At 32.0% G+C, this 15744-nt stretch overlaps 1 protein-coding gene across 1 annotated transcript in view; it reads right to left on the bottom strand.

The window, feature by feature from the left end:
* Positions 1-456: 456 nt before the first annotated feature.
* Positions 457-15744, bottom strand: part of LOC141300306 (WD repeat-containing protein 90-like) — a 33395-nt gene continuing 18107 nt past the window's right edge. Inside the window, exons 26-42 of the mRNA XM_073830622.1 lie at positions 15629-15663; positions 14766-14888; positions 14458-14696; positions 14276-14378; positions 13928-14049; positions 13641-13797; positions 11955-12145; positions 11694-11862; positions 10666-10795; positions 8157-8325; positions 6902-7024; positions 5239-5419; positions 5020-5150; positions 2286-2429; positions 2024-2143; positions 1043-1127; positions 457-957 (exon numbers count right to left, since the gene is read on the bottom strand). Coding sequence (XP_073686723.1) covers positions 800-957; positions 1043-1127; positions 2024-2143; positions 2286-2429; positions 5020-5150; positions 5239-5419; positions 6902-7024; positions 8157-8325; positions 10666-10795; positions 11694-11862; positions 11955-12145; positions 13641-13797; positions 13928-14049; positions 14276-14378; positions 14458-14696; positions 14766-14888; positions 15629-15663 — 2380 coding nt within the window. The 3' untranslated portion in view covers positions 457-799. The remainder of the gene's footprint in view (positions 958-1042; positions 1128-2023; positions 2144-2285; positions 2430-5019; positions 5151-5238; positions 5420-6901; positions 7025-8156; positions 8326-10665; positions 10796-11693; positions 11863-11954; positions 12146-13640; positions 13798-13927; positions 14050-14275; positions 14379-14457; positions 14697-14765; positions 14889-15628; positions 15664-15744) is intronic.

Raw genomic sequence — 15744 nt, 5'->3', positions numbered from 1 at the left:
ATAAAAAACATGTAAAATATGTAATATTAAAACCATTAAAATACAATAATTCATATAATAAAATGTTCAAAAATAAAATGTCAAATATAAATTGCAAATAACTCAAATAAAATCTCATAAATATTCAAACTATATAAGATGTTTAATATTAAAATCATTAAAATACAATATTTTTTTTTCAATAATTAATATAATAAAATGTAAAACAATTATATATATATATACACATTTTTTTTTTTCCCCCTGTGTTTTTAATTCTCTATAATTATTTTTTATTTTATTTTATTTTTTGCTTTTGCCTTCTTTTGCATGTACAGCACTTTGGCCAACTAAAGTTAATTCTAAATGTGTTTCATAAATAAAACTGAATTGAACTAAATTAAATATTAATCACAAAATCAGGATGTGTTTTACTGTAATTGTAATGGATTTACTTAATGCAACATGAGTACTTCAGCGTTTTTATGAATTTTATTTCTAAGGATCAAAGTGCATAACAATTTCAGGATACTTCTTACAACTAAAATAATTTCAAACAGTGTAAAAAGCACCAATTCTTTCAAGTGTATCAAAAATACTAAAAAAACAAATCAAAAGAATACAAAAACTCCTTCAAGTCAGTCTAACCGGTTATAAAACATGACAAAACTGATCTGCTACATCAATGCAACATTTCTAAGGAACAATCAAACTAAATCTGACCAAATCTAACCATAGTAGCTACTGCCATCCAAACTGAGAGGAATCAAACCGACCCAATCAGAGGCCTGTCAGGAGCTTTAGTGTTGATGTATCAGCATTATAATCCATGCACAGTCCACAATAAGAGCTCATTATGAGCAGCAGTGAAGAGCTGAGATCCAGACCAGCTGAAGCTGCACACGTCAACCGAGTCGCTGTGAGACGTGAAATCCTGAAAACGTCCGCTGGAGGAATGAATCAGCTTCAGGACGCGCTCTGAAACACAAAGCAGTACTGTTAGATGACTATGTAGATCACAAACACATTACTTTTACCATATAAAGCAAAAGAGCAGACGTACGGTTTGATCCAACAGCGATCAGCCTTCCCGTTGAGCAGAGACCGAGACACAGAGCCCAGTCGGACAGAGAGATCGTCCTCAAAACCTATGAAACAAAAAATACATAAACATTAAAGGGATAGTTCACCCTAAAATGAAAATTTGATGTTTATCTACTTTGTTTCTTCAGAAGAACACAAACAAAGATTTTTAACGAAAACCGGTGCAGTCTGTCAGCCAAATAATGTGAGTGGATGGGCACCAGACCTTTAAAAGTAAACAAAAACATGTTCTTCTTCTGAAGAAACAAAGTCACCTACATCTTGGATGCTCTGGGGCAAAGCAGATAAACATAAACTTTTCATTTTTGGGTGAACTATCCCTTTAATTGAATTGGCTTGAGAAAAGCCAACTTACTGAAATGCTATTTAAACTTAATATTATTATTCTTCTGAGACGTTAGAAACATGTTAACAAGCTGCAAATCATGCTAAAAACATGTTAACAACATGCTAATTAGGCTAGAAAAATGCTAACAACATGCCAATCAGGCTAGAAACATGCTAACAACATGCTTATTAGGCTAGAAAACTGCTAACTACATGCTACTTATTCTATAAACATGCTAATCAGGCTAGAAGCATGCTAGCAACATGCTATTGACATGTTACTCATGTTAAAAATGTTAGAAACATGACAACATGCTAAGCATGCTATCAACATGCTAGTAACTAATTTATCATGCTAGCTACATGCTAGTAACATTCTAAATAAGTTAAACATGCTATCTATCCATTTATTCATCCATCCATCTGACAGACTATTGCTTTCAATGCATTCAAGCTTTCAGACTGAAAACCATAAAATTTCTAAAACTTTTTCACACTTTCTGATCAGGCTTTTTCAAGCCAACTTAAAGTTTGTCTTGACAAACCTTTTTATCTAGTTGACATTAATTCTCCCATAAAAGTGTGAGGAGAAAAAATCCCAGTGTTTGAGTACCTGTTTCTTGTAAAGGCAGTAAAAGATGATCTCTTTTTCCACAGCGTAGCCGCTGTAAACCACCGTTCCTCTTTGACTGGGGCTGAATGCTGCCAAACTGGGTGGCAATGCCAGTACACCCTGATTAAAAAGACAGAATCATTTATTTCTTAGTCTTTTCAACTACAATAAACACATGTGAATGGCACAACGAGATGTAAATGCACATAATATATGACTTTAGAACACATTTATTGGCCTAATGCTCATGAATATTAATCACCTCTGGTGGGATGGGCGCTGGAAACGTCAGCCAATCAAGCAGCTCACATTTATCCTTCGTCCAATCGGCAGCCCAGATGCTGACACGCCTGTCTGCGCTGACGGCCAACCAGAGCTCGTTTCCCTCCAGACCAAACTCCTTATACTAGAAGACATTTATATCAGCACATATGAGACCCTGGACCACAAAACCAGTCATAAGGTTAAATTTTACAAAACTGAGATGTATACATCATATGAAAGCTCAATAAATAAGCTTTCTATTGATGTATGGTTTGTTAGGATAGGACAATATTTGGCCGAGATACATCTATTTGAAAATCTGGAATCTGAGGGTGCAAAAAAATCAAAATACTGAGAAAATCACCTTTAAAGTTGTCCAAATTAAGTTCTTAACAATGCATATTACTAATCAAAAATTACATTTTGATATGTTTACAGTAGGAATTCCTAATGATTCCTAATGATTTTTGACATAAAAGAAAAATCAATAATTTTGACCCATACAATGTATTTTTGGCTATTGCTACAAATATACCCCAGCGACTTAAGACTGGTTTTGTGGTCCAGGGTCACACATACGTTAAATCGTTTAGCAAGAATAAACGATTTAAGGGGAGGGGGAATCGCATTGCGATTTTTCTGCTGAAAATTTTAAATGTGATTTAAAATGTAATAAAATATGCTCCAGGTTTGCTGGGCTGCACAATCTGCACAATATATAATATATATATATATATATATATATATATATATATATATATATATTAATAATGTAATTATTTATTATGCATATTATTATTACTACATAATAGTTTTGTTCGCTAAAAAGTTGTTTGATATTACTAATTAATAGCACTCATAAATGCAACTGTATTTTTATTAGTAATAATAAGTCATATTGACATATAATTTTTTTTCTAAATACTATTTTTTACGTTACAGTGATATTTTACAAAAGTAAAATTAGTTAATTTATTATTACTTGTTTTTTAAAAATAATTGTATTAATTATCATTTCTAATGTATCTAATTTTATTAATTTTATTTTTATTTTTGTTCGCCAAAAATGTTGTTTATTATTTTAAAAATAAATTATTATTATTATTGCTATTATCAATAATAATAAAAATATAATTACATTTTAAAATTTGAATTATAAATAATAATAAATTTTACGTTAGCAATATTTAACTGTAAAAAAAAAAAAGTATTTAGGAAAAATTTCAATATAACTATAATTATAATAATAATAATAATTATTATTATTATTATTATTATTATTATAAATGATAAAACAAAGTACTTTTGTAATACTTAACTGTAAAATTAAAAAAAATGGTTTTTAGAAAACTTATATCATTATGACTATAATTATTTTAATAATAATAATAATAATAATAACAATTTATTATTCATTATAATTTTATTATTATTGATAATAGAAATAATAATAATGATATAGAAATGATAATAATGAATTTTTTTGCTCACCAAAAATGTTGTTTATTATTTAAAAAAATTAATTATTACCCCTATCGCTATTATCAATAATAATATTTAAATGCATTTAAAAAATTGAATTATAAATAATAAAAAAATTATATAAGTCATTTTACTTTTGTAATATTTCACTAATATTTAAAAAAAAAGAGTATTTATGAAAAATTGATATATCAAAATAAATAAAATAACAAAAATTATACATTATTAAAAAATAACAACAGCAATTTATTACATATAATAATTATCAGCACTATTATTTAAACATTTTAAAGAAAATACATTTTACTATTGGAATGTTTCACTGTAAAATAAAACAATCAACTGTTTGAGAAAAAGAAATCATCATTTTACTTTTACAGTACATCTGCACAATACGAATATTTACACCTGTGCTAATTTCTTTTTAGTGCCATGCTTCACTGTGAAACACACACCACATATGTGACCCTGGACCACAAAACCAGTCTTAAGTCGCTGGGGTATATTTGTAGCAATAGCCAAAAATACATTGTATGGGTCAAAATTTTAGATTTTTCTTTTATGTCAAAAATCATTAGGAAATTAAGTAAAGATCATGTTCCATGAAGATTTTTTGTAAAATTCCTACTGTAAATATATCAAAATGTAATTTTTGATTTGTAATATGCATTGTTAAGAACTTAATTTGGACAACTTTAAAGGTGATTTTCTCAGTATTTTGATTTTTTTGCACCCTCAGATTCCAGATTTTCAAATAGATGTATCTCGGCCAAATATTGTCCTATCCTAACAAACCATACATCAATAGAAAGCTTATTTATTGAGCTTTCATATGATGTATATGATGTATAAATCTCATTTTTGTAAAATTTAACCTTATGACTGGTTTTGTGGTCCAGGGTCACATATATTTATTTAATTCAATTTGCCACAATCATCCAATAATTAGCCTTTGCGATCACACTAAGCTATATTGCGTTTTTACTTTGATTGCATTAAAATGACACTGAAAGTATGTGACAATGTCAACAAATATCTGTGTCTGTGTCTCAAATCTTTTCAGTATACCAAAGTTTAGGATCTTATTGTTTTTCTATCAAATTCAAGTATTTTTAAGTGTGACTTCAGTGTCCAAATACTTTCTGCATATGGCTCACAATATGGTGCATATGGTGATGTTCCACATCACACAATGTTGAGTTATTTGCCTTGCAAAACAGAAAACCACAGAAACACACACAAGCACAAACCTGTTTGCTGGTGCACTGCAATGTAGTGATGGGCGCCCCCTTATGGTCACGGACGGTGCGTACAGTGACTCCAGTGACAGGACTGCTGACAGTAACGAGACCATCACGACCACCAGACAACAGCACATGACCTACACATACACACACACATGCATATAGTGAACAGAAACACACAAACGCTCACATAGACACAAAGGCCTCCCACACATACACACTAACCGTGGTGCGAGTACTGCAGCGCACACACAGACGCAGGCTGAGGTTGAAGTTTCAGCTCCATCTCGGCCGACTCCAGGCTGAAGATCCTCACGGTCCCGTCACTGTAACCGCCCGCAACACACGCACGCCCGCCGGGCTCATACACACCCCTCGGAGGAGACCAACACACACACTCACAGCTCTGCAATACAGAGAAACATGCAGAGACAATTCAACAATTAACTAAAATGAAAAATGAATTTGATACTCAGAAACTGACTGCATTCATTTGATCAAAAATACAGAAAAACTGTAAAATTGTGAAATATTATTAGAATTTCAAATACCTATTTTCTATTTGAATATATTTTAAAATGTAATTTATTCCTGTGATGCAAAGCGGAATTTTCAGCATCATTACTTCAGTCTTCAGCGTCACATGATCCTTCACAAATCATTCTAATATGCTGATTTTTCTAAATTATTGTTTCTGCTGTACTTTGGATAAAAAAAAAATGCAGGCTTGGTGAGCTGAAGAGACTTCTTAAAAAAAAAACATTATAAATCTTACTGTCCAAAAACATTCAACTGGTAGTAAGTTTAGCTTTTATTATTAAATTAATAAATACATAGTTCTAGTTTTTTGTTCTATTTGCAACATTTTTAGATGTTTTTTTTTTTCTAAAAAAAAAAAAAAAAAAAAAAGCTAAATGTTTTAGAAATGTGTCATTTAACTACCTTAACCAGTTTTTGTTTTGTCCCATGTATTATTTGTTATACTACTATAGTTTGTTAATTGTTTTTGTTTGTATTTTTATATTTTCTGTTCACTTAAATTTTTGTTAGCTTTAAATTACATTTTGGATTTGATACCAAAAACTGACTGCATTAATTTGATCAAAAATACAGTAAAAAATGTAAAATTGTGAAATATTATTATAATTTCAAATACCTATTTTCTATTTGAATATATTTTAAAATGTAATTTATTCCTGTGATGCAAAGCTGAATTGTCAGCATCGTTACTTCAGTCTTCAGCGTCACATGATCCTTCAGAAATCATTCTAATATGCTGATTTTCAAAATGTTATTGTTTTTGCTGTACTTGGCTTGGTGAGCTGGAGAGACTTCTTTAAAAAAAAAAAAAAAAAAAAAAAACAAATTAAAATTAAAAACATTAAAAAATACATAGTTCTAGATTTTTTTGTTTTATTTAAAACATTTTTAGACATGTTTTTTTTTCTTCAAAAAAAGCTACATTTATTAGAAATGCGTCATTTAACTACCGTAACCAGTTTTTGTTTTGTCCCATGTATTATTTTTTTATACTACTATAGTTTGTTAATTTTTTTAATTGTATTTTTATATTTTCTGTTCACTTTCATTTTTGTTAGCTTTAAATTAATTTTTTTTGATACTTTTGATTTTTTGATTTGATACCCAAAAACTGTAAAATTGTGAAATATTATTATAATTTTAAATACCTATTTTCTATTTGAATATATTTTATTCCTGTGATGAATAGCTGAATTTTCAGCATCATTACTTCAGTCTTCAGTGTCACATGATCCTTCAGAAATCATTCTAACATGCTAATTTGCTGTTCAAGAACCCATTATTAAAATTATCCTGAGATGGTTACATTATTAACTTTTTTTTTTTGCATCTGGGTGTTTATGCTCACCTGGTTCAGCACCTGAAACTGCACCAGCAGCTCATGGCTCTGCAGCGCCCAAACTCTCACACTGCCATCCTGCCCACAGGTGGCAAAATGCTGCTCATCTGGACTGCAAACCACACCGTTCACCTACAAAGTCAACACAAACTTCAGCATTTAGGGCAGAAGTAGTGTTGCCTTTATAACCTTTCCAACTTTCGCTATAGATGAATTTCATAAAAGCAGGAGTAAAGCTTAAAGGAGCTTAAAGTTTTTTGAGGAAAAAAAAAATCAGAATTTCTCTCCATATAGTGGACTTCAATGGTGCTCCTGAGTGTGAACTTCCAAAATGCAGTTTAAATGCAGCCTCAAAGGGCTCTAAATGATCCTAGCCAAGAAAGAAGGGACTTATCTAGCGAAACAATCTGTTATTTTCTACAAATTTTTTTTACAATGTATATAATTTTGTAACCTTAAGTGCTTGTCTTGTCTAGCTTTGTGTGAACTCTGTGCATTCCAGTTCAATACAGTTAGGGTGCGTTGAAAAACTCTCATCTCATTTAATCATCCTAAATTGCTGCAGAAGTACTGACCCAGTGTTTACAAAGTGAACTTGCAAAGGTCAAAACTTTACAAAAAACAACACTTTTTTCGATCCACCCCAAATGTATTTAACCCGGATTACACAGAGTACACGCAGAGCTAGACAAGATCAGCACTTGAGGTTAAAAAGTATATCATTTTTTAATTTTTTAGCAATTAACCAATCGTTTCTCTAGATAAGACCCTTCTTCCTCGGCTGGGATCATTTAGAGCCTTTGAGAGGTGCATTTAAAGTGCATTTTGGAAGTTCAAACTCGCAGGCACCATAGAAGTCCACTATATGGAGAACACTTTTCCCTCAAAAAACAATTTCTTTATGACTAAAGAAAGAAAGACATAAACATCTTGGATGACAAGCAGGCTGAGGTGAGTAAACTATCTGTAAATTTTTGCTCTGGAAGTGAACTTCTCCTTTAAATGATTAGTTCACTTCCAGAATAAATATTTCCTGATAATTTACTTCAGTCAAAAAGATATGAAGTGGACTTCAATGGGGATCAACAGGTTGAAGCTGCACTGAAACTGCAATTTGGACCTTCAACCCATTGGCCACCATTGAATTTATTTTCGACTGAAGAAAGAAATACATGAATATTTTGGATGACATGGGGGTGAGTAAATTATCAGGAAATATTTATTCTGGAAGTCAACTAATCCTTGAAATGTTTTTGTGTCGTACCTTGCTCTTATGGCCGCTTATCAGCCGTATACTGGTGCTGTCGGCCCAGTTGATGTACCACAGGGTTCCCGCTGTCGTACCCACAATCCCCATGTCCATGACATCATCAAACGCTGCACTGACCACTGTCCCATCCAACAGTAGTTCTTGTTCTAGCTGCACCTGAGCTCTTCCAGAGTCAAAACAAGCTCATTTAATAGTTTTTACAAAAGTAAAAGACAAGAAAACAAGATATTTTTCTATAGTAATTAGAACAAAATATGGACAGTAATAACAATTAACAATTGTGACTTGAATTCTTAAGCAACTTTATATTAGGGCTGCACGATTTAGAGAAAAAATCTAATTGCGATTTTTCTGATCAAAATTGCGATTTGCGATTTAAAATGCGATTTACTACTATTTCATAAAAGAGCTACAAGTTTGATATGGTGGTTTTAACAGCACCAAAGAAAGACCAAGCATAATCACAAAGTATGCTACACTGTTCTACTGTTTATTTAAAACCTCTTAAACATTGTTGTCATTTTTTAAATAAAGTTGTCATGACAAATTAAGAAAATAACTACAGTATCTTAAATAAAATTGAATTAACAATTAAAATGATATAATAAAATATTATTTAAATCTTTTAAAATAAAATATATACTATTATACAAAATTAATTAATAAAAATATTATATATTTTATTATATAAAATCCTAAAAGATTACATACATACATACATACATACATAAATAACATTATTTTATAACAAAATATAATTAAAATCTTTTAGGAATCCAAACACTCTGTAAACTATTTTACATTAGTAAAACACTGATGATAACCTACATTAAGAGACACTTTGTTGGGAAGTTTAGCCGCTGCTCCCGCTCATCTTTTCCAAATGGCGTTACCGTTATTTGCTCAGTACATGCAGTAGATACGAGAGTACAGCGGGACCCGACGCAAACGAATGCGGCGCGGAACATAACTTGATGGGAGAGTGCGGCTGTGCGGGACGCGGGAAAATAAAATGATTCGCGGGACTCCCGCAAAATAGAAATATCTAAACAAAATATTTTAAAAAACAAAACATTGTTATTCATCTATTGCACAAAAGCAGCAAGAACAACTAGTATACAACTTACAGCTATGATTAGTAAGCACAGGGATAGGCAGTCATCAGAGGTGTTTAAGTTAGAATCCACTCACTGCTCAAATGTTCTTGCACAGTGCTGAATATTGCGTGCTCACGAATTAAAACACACGAAGTGTAGACATTGTGAAAGATTCATTGTGCATATTATTCATTGTAGAGCTTGATAAGTTCGCGTATAAACTGAGATATCAGCTTTAAAGGAGCTGTGTCTGCTTGCATTTTCTGTTAAGAATAACAGTGGTTTGTGAATGTTGATGCTTAGCCTATAGGCTATAACAAATATTTTTATCGGGGACGTTTATGCTGGGGTTTTGTGAAACTTACGAGATCTGTTTCATGTAAATTCAATTGATGTACTGAAAAAACAACAACTATAAAGGTTACTTTTATGCGGGCTTTTGCGGACAGAAGCGGGACAAAACATGAATGTCGAGGCGGGAACGGAACGAGATAAACATATTTCTGCGGATGCAGGATTGAAAAATACGTCCTGTGCACGTCTCTACATGCAGTGTTAAAATGCCCCCTATTGGTTAAACTCTGCATCAAACGTAATATAAGCATGAAGATGTAATATGCACATGAAGCGACCTGTCAAAAACGATTTATATGCTTGTTACCACAGTTGATAATTAATCGAAATAATCACAGCTCTTGCGATTTGAAAATCGCACCCTTTCAAATCGCGATTTCGGTTTAAAAACGATTAATCGTGCAGCCCTACTTTATATTCAAAATTTTGACCTGATTTCTCTCAGTTTTTAATTTCTTTTTAAATGTATTCCTCACTTATTTCAGTTTAATATGCAATTACCTCATAATTAACTTTATTTTGTACTCTTAAGGCACATATTAGGCTTTCATGTCATACAATACCATTCAAAACTTTAGGGTCAGTGCAAAACTTGTCTTTGAAAAAAATTAACACTTTTGTTCAGCAAGAACGCATTAAACTGATCAAAAGTGACATTTAAGACATTTATAGACTTATAAAACACTTCTATTAAAAAAATGTTCATTGAACTTTCTATTAAAAAGATCCACAAAAATATGAAGCAGAGCAACTGTTTTCAGTTCTAATAATAATCAGAAATTATATTTTTTTCTGAGCAGCGAATCAGCATATTAGAATGATTTCTGAAGGATCATGTGACACTGAAGACTGGAGTAAGGATGCTGAAAAATCAGCTTTGCATCACAGGAATACATTACATTTTAAAATATATTTAAATAGAAAATAGTTCTTTTAAATTGCAATGATATTTCGCAATATTACTGTTTTTACTGTACTTTGAGCCATGGTGAGCAGAAGATTGAATCTTTAAGCATTCTTAAAGGAGATAAAGTGAATGTGTGCATGTTTACCCATCATCCTGTGCTCTGCTGCTCTTGTTATTTGCGTTACTGAGATTCTGGACGGAGGCTATAGACCACAGTCTCAATTTTTTGGTGTTACTGCCTGTGACCAGCTTGCTCCCACGACAAACTAACACACCTACTCAAACACACACAAAAACACTTATTTTCCAGTTATTCTGTTTCCCATCGATCCAAATCACAAATGTGACCCTGGACCACAAAACCAGTCATAAGGTTAAATTTTACAAAACTGAGATATATACATCACATGAAAGCTCAATAAATAAGCTTTCTATTGATGTATGGTTTGTTAGGATAGGACAATATTTGGCCGAGATACATCTATTTGAAAATCAGGAATCTGAGGATGCAAAAAAATCTAAATACTGAGAAAATCACCTTTAAAGTTGTCCAAATTAAGTTCTTAACAATGCATATTACTAATCAAAAATTACATTTTGATAGGTTTACAGTAGGAATTTTACAAAAAATCTTAATGTAACATGATCTTTACTCAATTTCCTAATGATTTTTGACATAAAAGAAAAATCTATAATTTTGACCCATACCATGTATTTTTGGCTATTGCTACAAATATACCCCAGCGACTTAAGACTGGTTTTGTGGTCCAGGGTCACATATATATTTGAAGCAATAGCCAACAGTGCATTGCATGGGTCAAAATGATCTATTTTTCTTTAATGCCAAAAATCATTAGGATATTAAGTAAAGATCGTGTTCCATGAAGATATTTAGTAAATTTCTTACTGTAAATATATCAAATCTTAATTTTTGATTAGTAATACAATATGCACTGCTAAGAACTCTCAGTATTTGGAATTTTTTGCACCATCAGGTTCCAGATATTCAAATAGTTGTATTAGTCGTATAAAAGTTGTGTCTCGACCAAATATTGTCCTATCCTAACAAACCATATGTGAACGGAAAGCTTACAGTTGATGTATAAATCTCAACCCTTATAGCTAGTTTCGTGGTCCAGGGTCACATATGAGGAAAAACACTAACACACACACCTATCTCTCCACCATCTGCTTCCCAGGTTACGAAGCAGCGCTGTGTGTTACAGTCCCACACACAAACGTGGCCGCTGTTTGTGCCTGTGTACAGAATCTGGCGAGTGTTATAGCACAGGGAAGTCACCTCCGCCTGCCCGACCGCATCAGGTAAGCTTACTTTCTGCGCCTGCAGGAGAAAGAAAGCTTATTTTGTCTTATATACCTTTGTGCAGCAGTGTATGCATACTTGATTTTCTGGCATATGGTGTCTGTACATACCTGAAGTTCAGTGCTGTTATCGCGTGTTTGTATTTGAGTAAAGACTACAGCGCTGCTGCCGATGAGGGTCAGCTCATTAGCAGTAAACGGGCAGAAAGAAGCATCATGCAGCGGGACGGATATCTGAACAGTACAGAGCAGCTCAAACGATCGTGTGCTCCACAGCGCCACCACCGGCTCCGAAAAATCACCTAGGAACATAATTTACTGCATTATTACAAATTATTCATTATAAAAGACACAAGAAATCTATATCTGTAATAAAGTTTATGTTTTAATAAAATACACTAACAATTTAAAGTTTTTGAACAGTAAGATTTTAAAGAAGTACGGCAAAATACAGCAAAGCAATACAATTGTGAAATATTTTTACCATTTAAAATAACTGCTTTCCATTTTAATATATTTTAAAATGTAATTTATTTCTGTGATCAAACCCGAATTTTAGCAGCATTACTCCAGTGTTCAGTGTCACATTATCCTTCAGAGATCATTCTAATAGGCTGATTTGCTGCTCAAGAAACTTATTATTATTATCATCAATATTGAGTACTTTTTTTTCAGAACTTTATTGATGAATGGAAAATTACAAAACATTTGTATTTCCGATAAATCCTGTTCTTATGAATGTTCTTTTCATCAAAGAAAAATGAAAAAAAAAAAAAAAGCTACACAGCTGTTTTCAACATAATATAATAATCAAAAAATGTTTTTGAGCAGCAAATCAAAACATTATAATGATTTCTGAAGGATCATGTGACACTGAAGACTGGAGTAATGATGCTAAATATTGACCTTTGAAATCACAGAAATAAATTACATTTTAAAATATATTCAAATAAACAGTTATTTTATATAAATTTAACTGTTTTTGCAGTACTTAAAAAAATACAGGCTTGGTGAGCAGAAGAGACTTCTTTAAAAAAAAAACATAAAAATTCTTACTGTTCAAAAACTTTCAACTGGTTGTAAATTTAGCTTCTATTATTAAATTAAAAAATATGTAGCTCTAGTTTTTTTTTATTTGAAACATTTTCAGCCTAAATTTATTAGAAATGTGTTATTTAACTACAGTAACCAGTTTTTGTTTTGTCCCAGTAGTGTTTAAAAATTTATTTATTTTTTGCTCACTTTAATTTTTGTTAGTTTTTAGTAATTTTGTTTTCTGTTTTTATGTCTATAGTTTTAATGAATTATTATTTATTCGAACAAATAAATGTACCGAAATATAACAATTAAGTGTAAAATAACATGATCATGTTCACTTTTTTAAATGTGTGTATATAGTTTGGATAATTTAGTTTTAGTCATTTAGTACTTCAAGTTAAACTAAACAAAAATGAGAGATGTAGCTGAAATAAAATAAGTTTTATTTATTTATTTTTATTTCAGGTAACTTTAACTTTATTTCATGTAATAGAAATTCTTTTGGTTTTAGTTGACTACAGTATAATAACCATCCGGTGTAAAATGTGCCAAATCGGCTGTGTGGATTAATCCACTGTGGCGACCCCTGATAAAAAAGGAGCAAGCCGAAAGAGAGAGAGAGTTGACTATAAAATTCCGCTGTTACTAAAGACTTCCAATATAAATGTGAAACGGCCAAAATATTAGTTTGTTACGCCTGTATTTAACCCAGAATATTACTTTAACATGACCAAATAATACAAAGCATGAAACACTAACCCACTGAGAGCAAGTACATGTCATCCCTGGCAAACGTTAGGCTCTGCACTGCCCCTTTGTGGTAGGACAAGCGATTTCTACAGGAGCCATCTGAAGCATTCCATATGCAAATGAGGCTGCTGTGTGAAGCTCCGCCCCCTGATGCAGATGCAACAGTCTGCCAGGCAAAACAGACATAGATTTCATTCAGACTAGGCTCATCATTTTTGCAAAGTATTATCAAATAGTGGTTTGTGATTTATATACAGTATTTGTAGTGTATACTAAATCATGCATGTGTGCAGCACCTGTGCATCATGGGTGACAGCAAGTGTTGAAATCTCCTCAGTATGGCCGAACCACTGTTTCTGTGAGCCTGTATGAAGATCCTCAACGACGACAACACACCCACAGGAGTACACAAACAAACCTGCACACAAACACACACAAGACATAGCTACACAACAAGTCTGTATATGTACCAGGGTTGGAAATTAACAGGGCCTTGGGTCAAAAATGTCACTAAAATCAACAAAAATGGTTGTTAAAGTAAATTACAAATGGCATTACATTTTGATCTGCTCACGTTACATCAAAGACTTTTCATAGGAGACAACAAAAGGGATATTTATTGTTTATACTTGGTTAATATTTACCTGTGTCTGGATTCCAGACCATATTGTTACGCCCATTGCCATTATAGCCAATCACAGCCTTGAGACTCAGCCCCGGCGGTCCTGAGGGCGGAGCTACTGCGGTCTGGTCAAAAAAGACAGCATACAAAAGAGTTAAATATTCGTAATACACAATTTAAGAATAATTGATTCAAAATATATACCTGATCTAACACAGAAGTCTTAAAACGTGGAGTGAAGTGTTTATAACAGTCTGGACGGGCTGCTGTGTGACTGTCCTGTATGTTCTCCGTCCTTGATTGGTTAGCTGGGAGTGTGGGCGTGTCTTCATCGTTCACCCACTCTGTCACTCTGAGAAAGGAGGCATGTTTGGGAGGCGGGGAGTGGGCGTGGCCTGCAGTGGGACTGAGCTGCAGTTCAGCAGTGGAATCACACAGGAAACCTATTGAAGTAAAGCATTTGAGATGTAATAGTGACACATGAATGAAGACAAATGCTCACAAACACACACCTTCACTGTCCTTCATAGCATTGGAAAGAAACGTCATGACAGGCGGAGAGGAGGGCTGGAATAAAGCCTTTCGAGGACTCTCATTGGATAGCTCGGCTCCATTTAGCTCCGGCCAACTGTGAGCTGAAAAAAAAAAAGAAGCTTTTTTATTTATAAATTATATTTTAAATTATATTATATGATGTTCCATGTGTCTGTTAATTTTTTGAGGGGTTTTTTGTATATTTTGAAAATATTTTTATTCTTTTTAGAATTATTTACATTTGTCACATCTCCATCTGACATTGAATATATATATATATATATATATATATATTCTTTTTTTTTTTTTTTTTTTACACACACACACACACACACACACACACACACAGGGTGGGTGAAATGTAACTAGGCATTAAAATGGGTAATAAATTCTAAATTTCTAATCATTATTAAATTATTATTTATTAATATTATATAATTATATAATTATATAAATTATTATTCAATTATTTGTTATTAAAATTATTGATACTACAATTTTTATAACCATTAAATATTGCCTAGTTACTTTTCAAACACCCTATATATACACTTTGTAATCATTAATATTTTTAATGCTTTTATTTGATTAAAAATACAGAACAAAAATTGTAATATTGTGAAATGTTAATGTAATTTAAAATTGTGGTTTTCTATTTTAATATACTTTAAAATATAATTTCTTTCTGTGATGCAAAGCTGAATTTTTACCATCATTAGTCCAGTATTCAGTGTCACATGGATTTCAAACATTTTCTTTGTGGAAACTTATTTCTTTATTGACCTAAGCACTTACAATCTTCCTTTAACAAGAGACAAAATTAAAATTTAGCTTATCATACCTGATTTACGAAGGGGGACTTTTATATCTGGAGACCTAATAGGAATAGTGAAAGTTAGTGAGTTTAACAAATAAAAAAAATAAAAAAATAACTAGAATAACTTGAGATCAAAACAA

The sequence above is a fragment of the Garra rufa genome, chromosome 24 (genome assembly GCF_049309525.1).
Source record: "Garra rufa chromosome 24, GarRuf1.0, whole genome shotgun sequence".
In the NCBI taxonomy this organism is placed as follows: Eukaryota; Metazoa; Chordata; class Actinopteri; order Cypriniformes; family Cyprinidae; genus Garra; species Garra rufa.
This window is presented reverse-complemented; position numbering and strand designations above follow the sequence as displayed.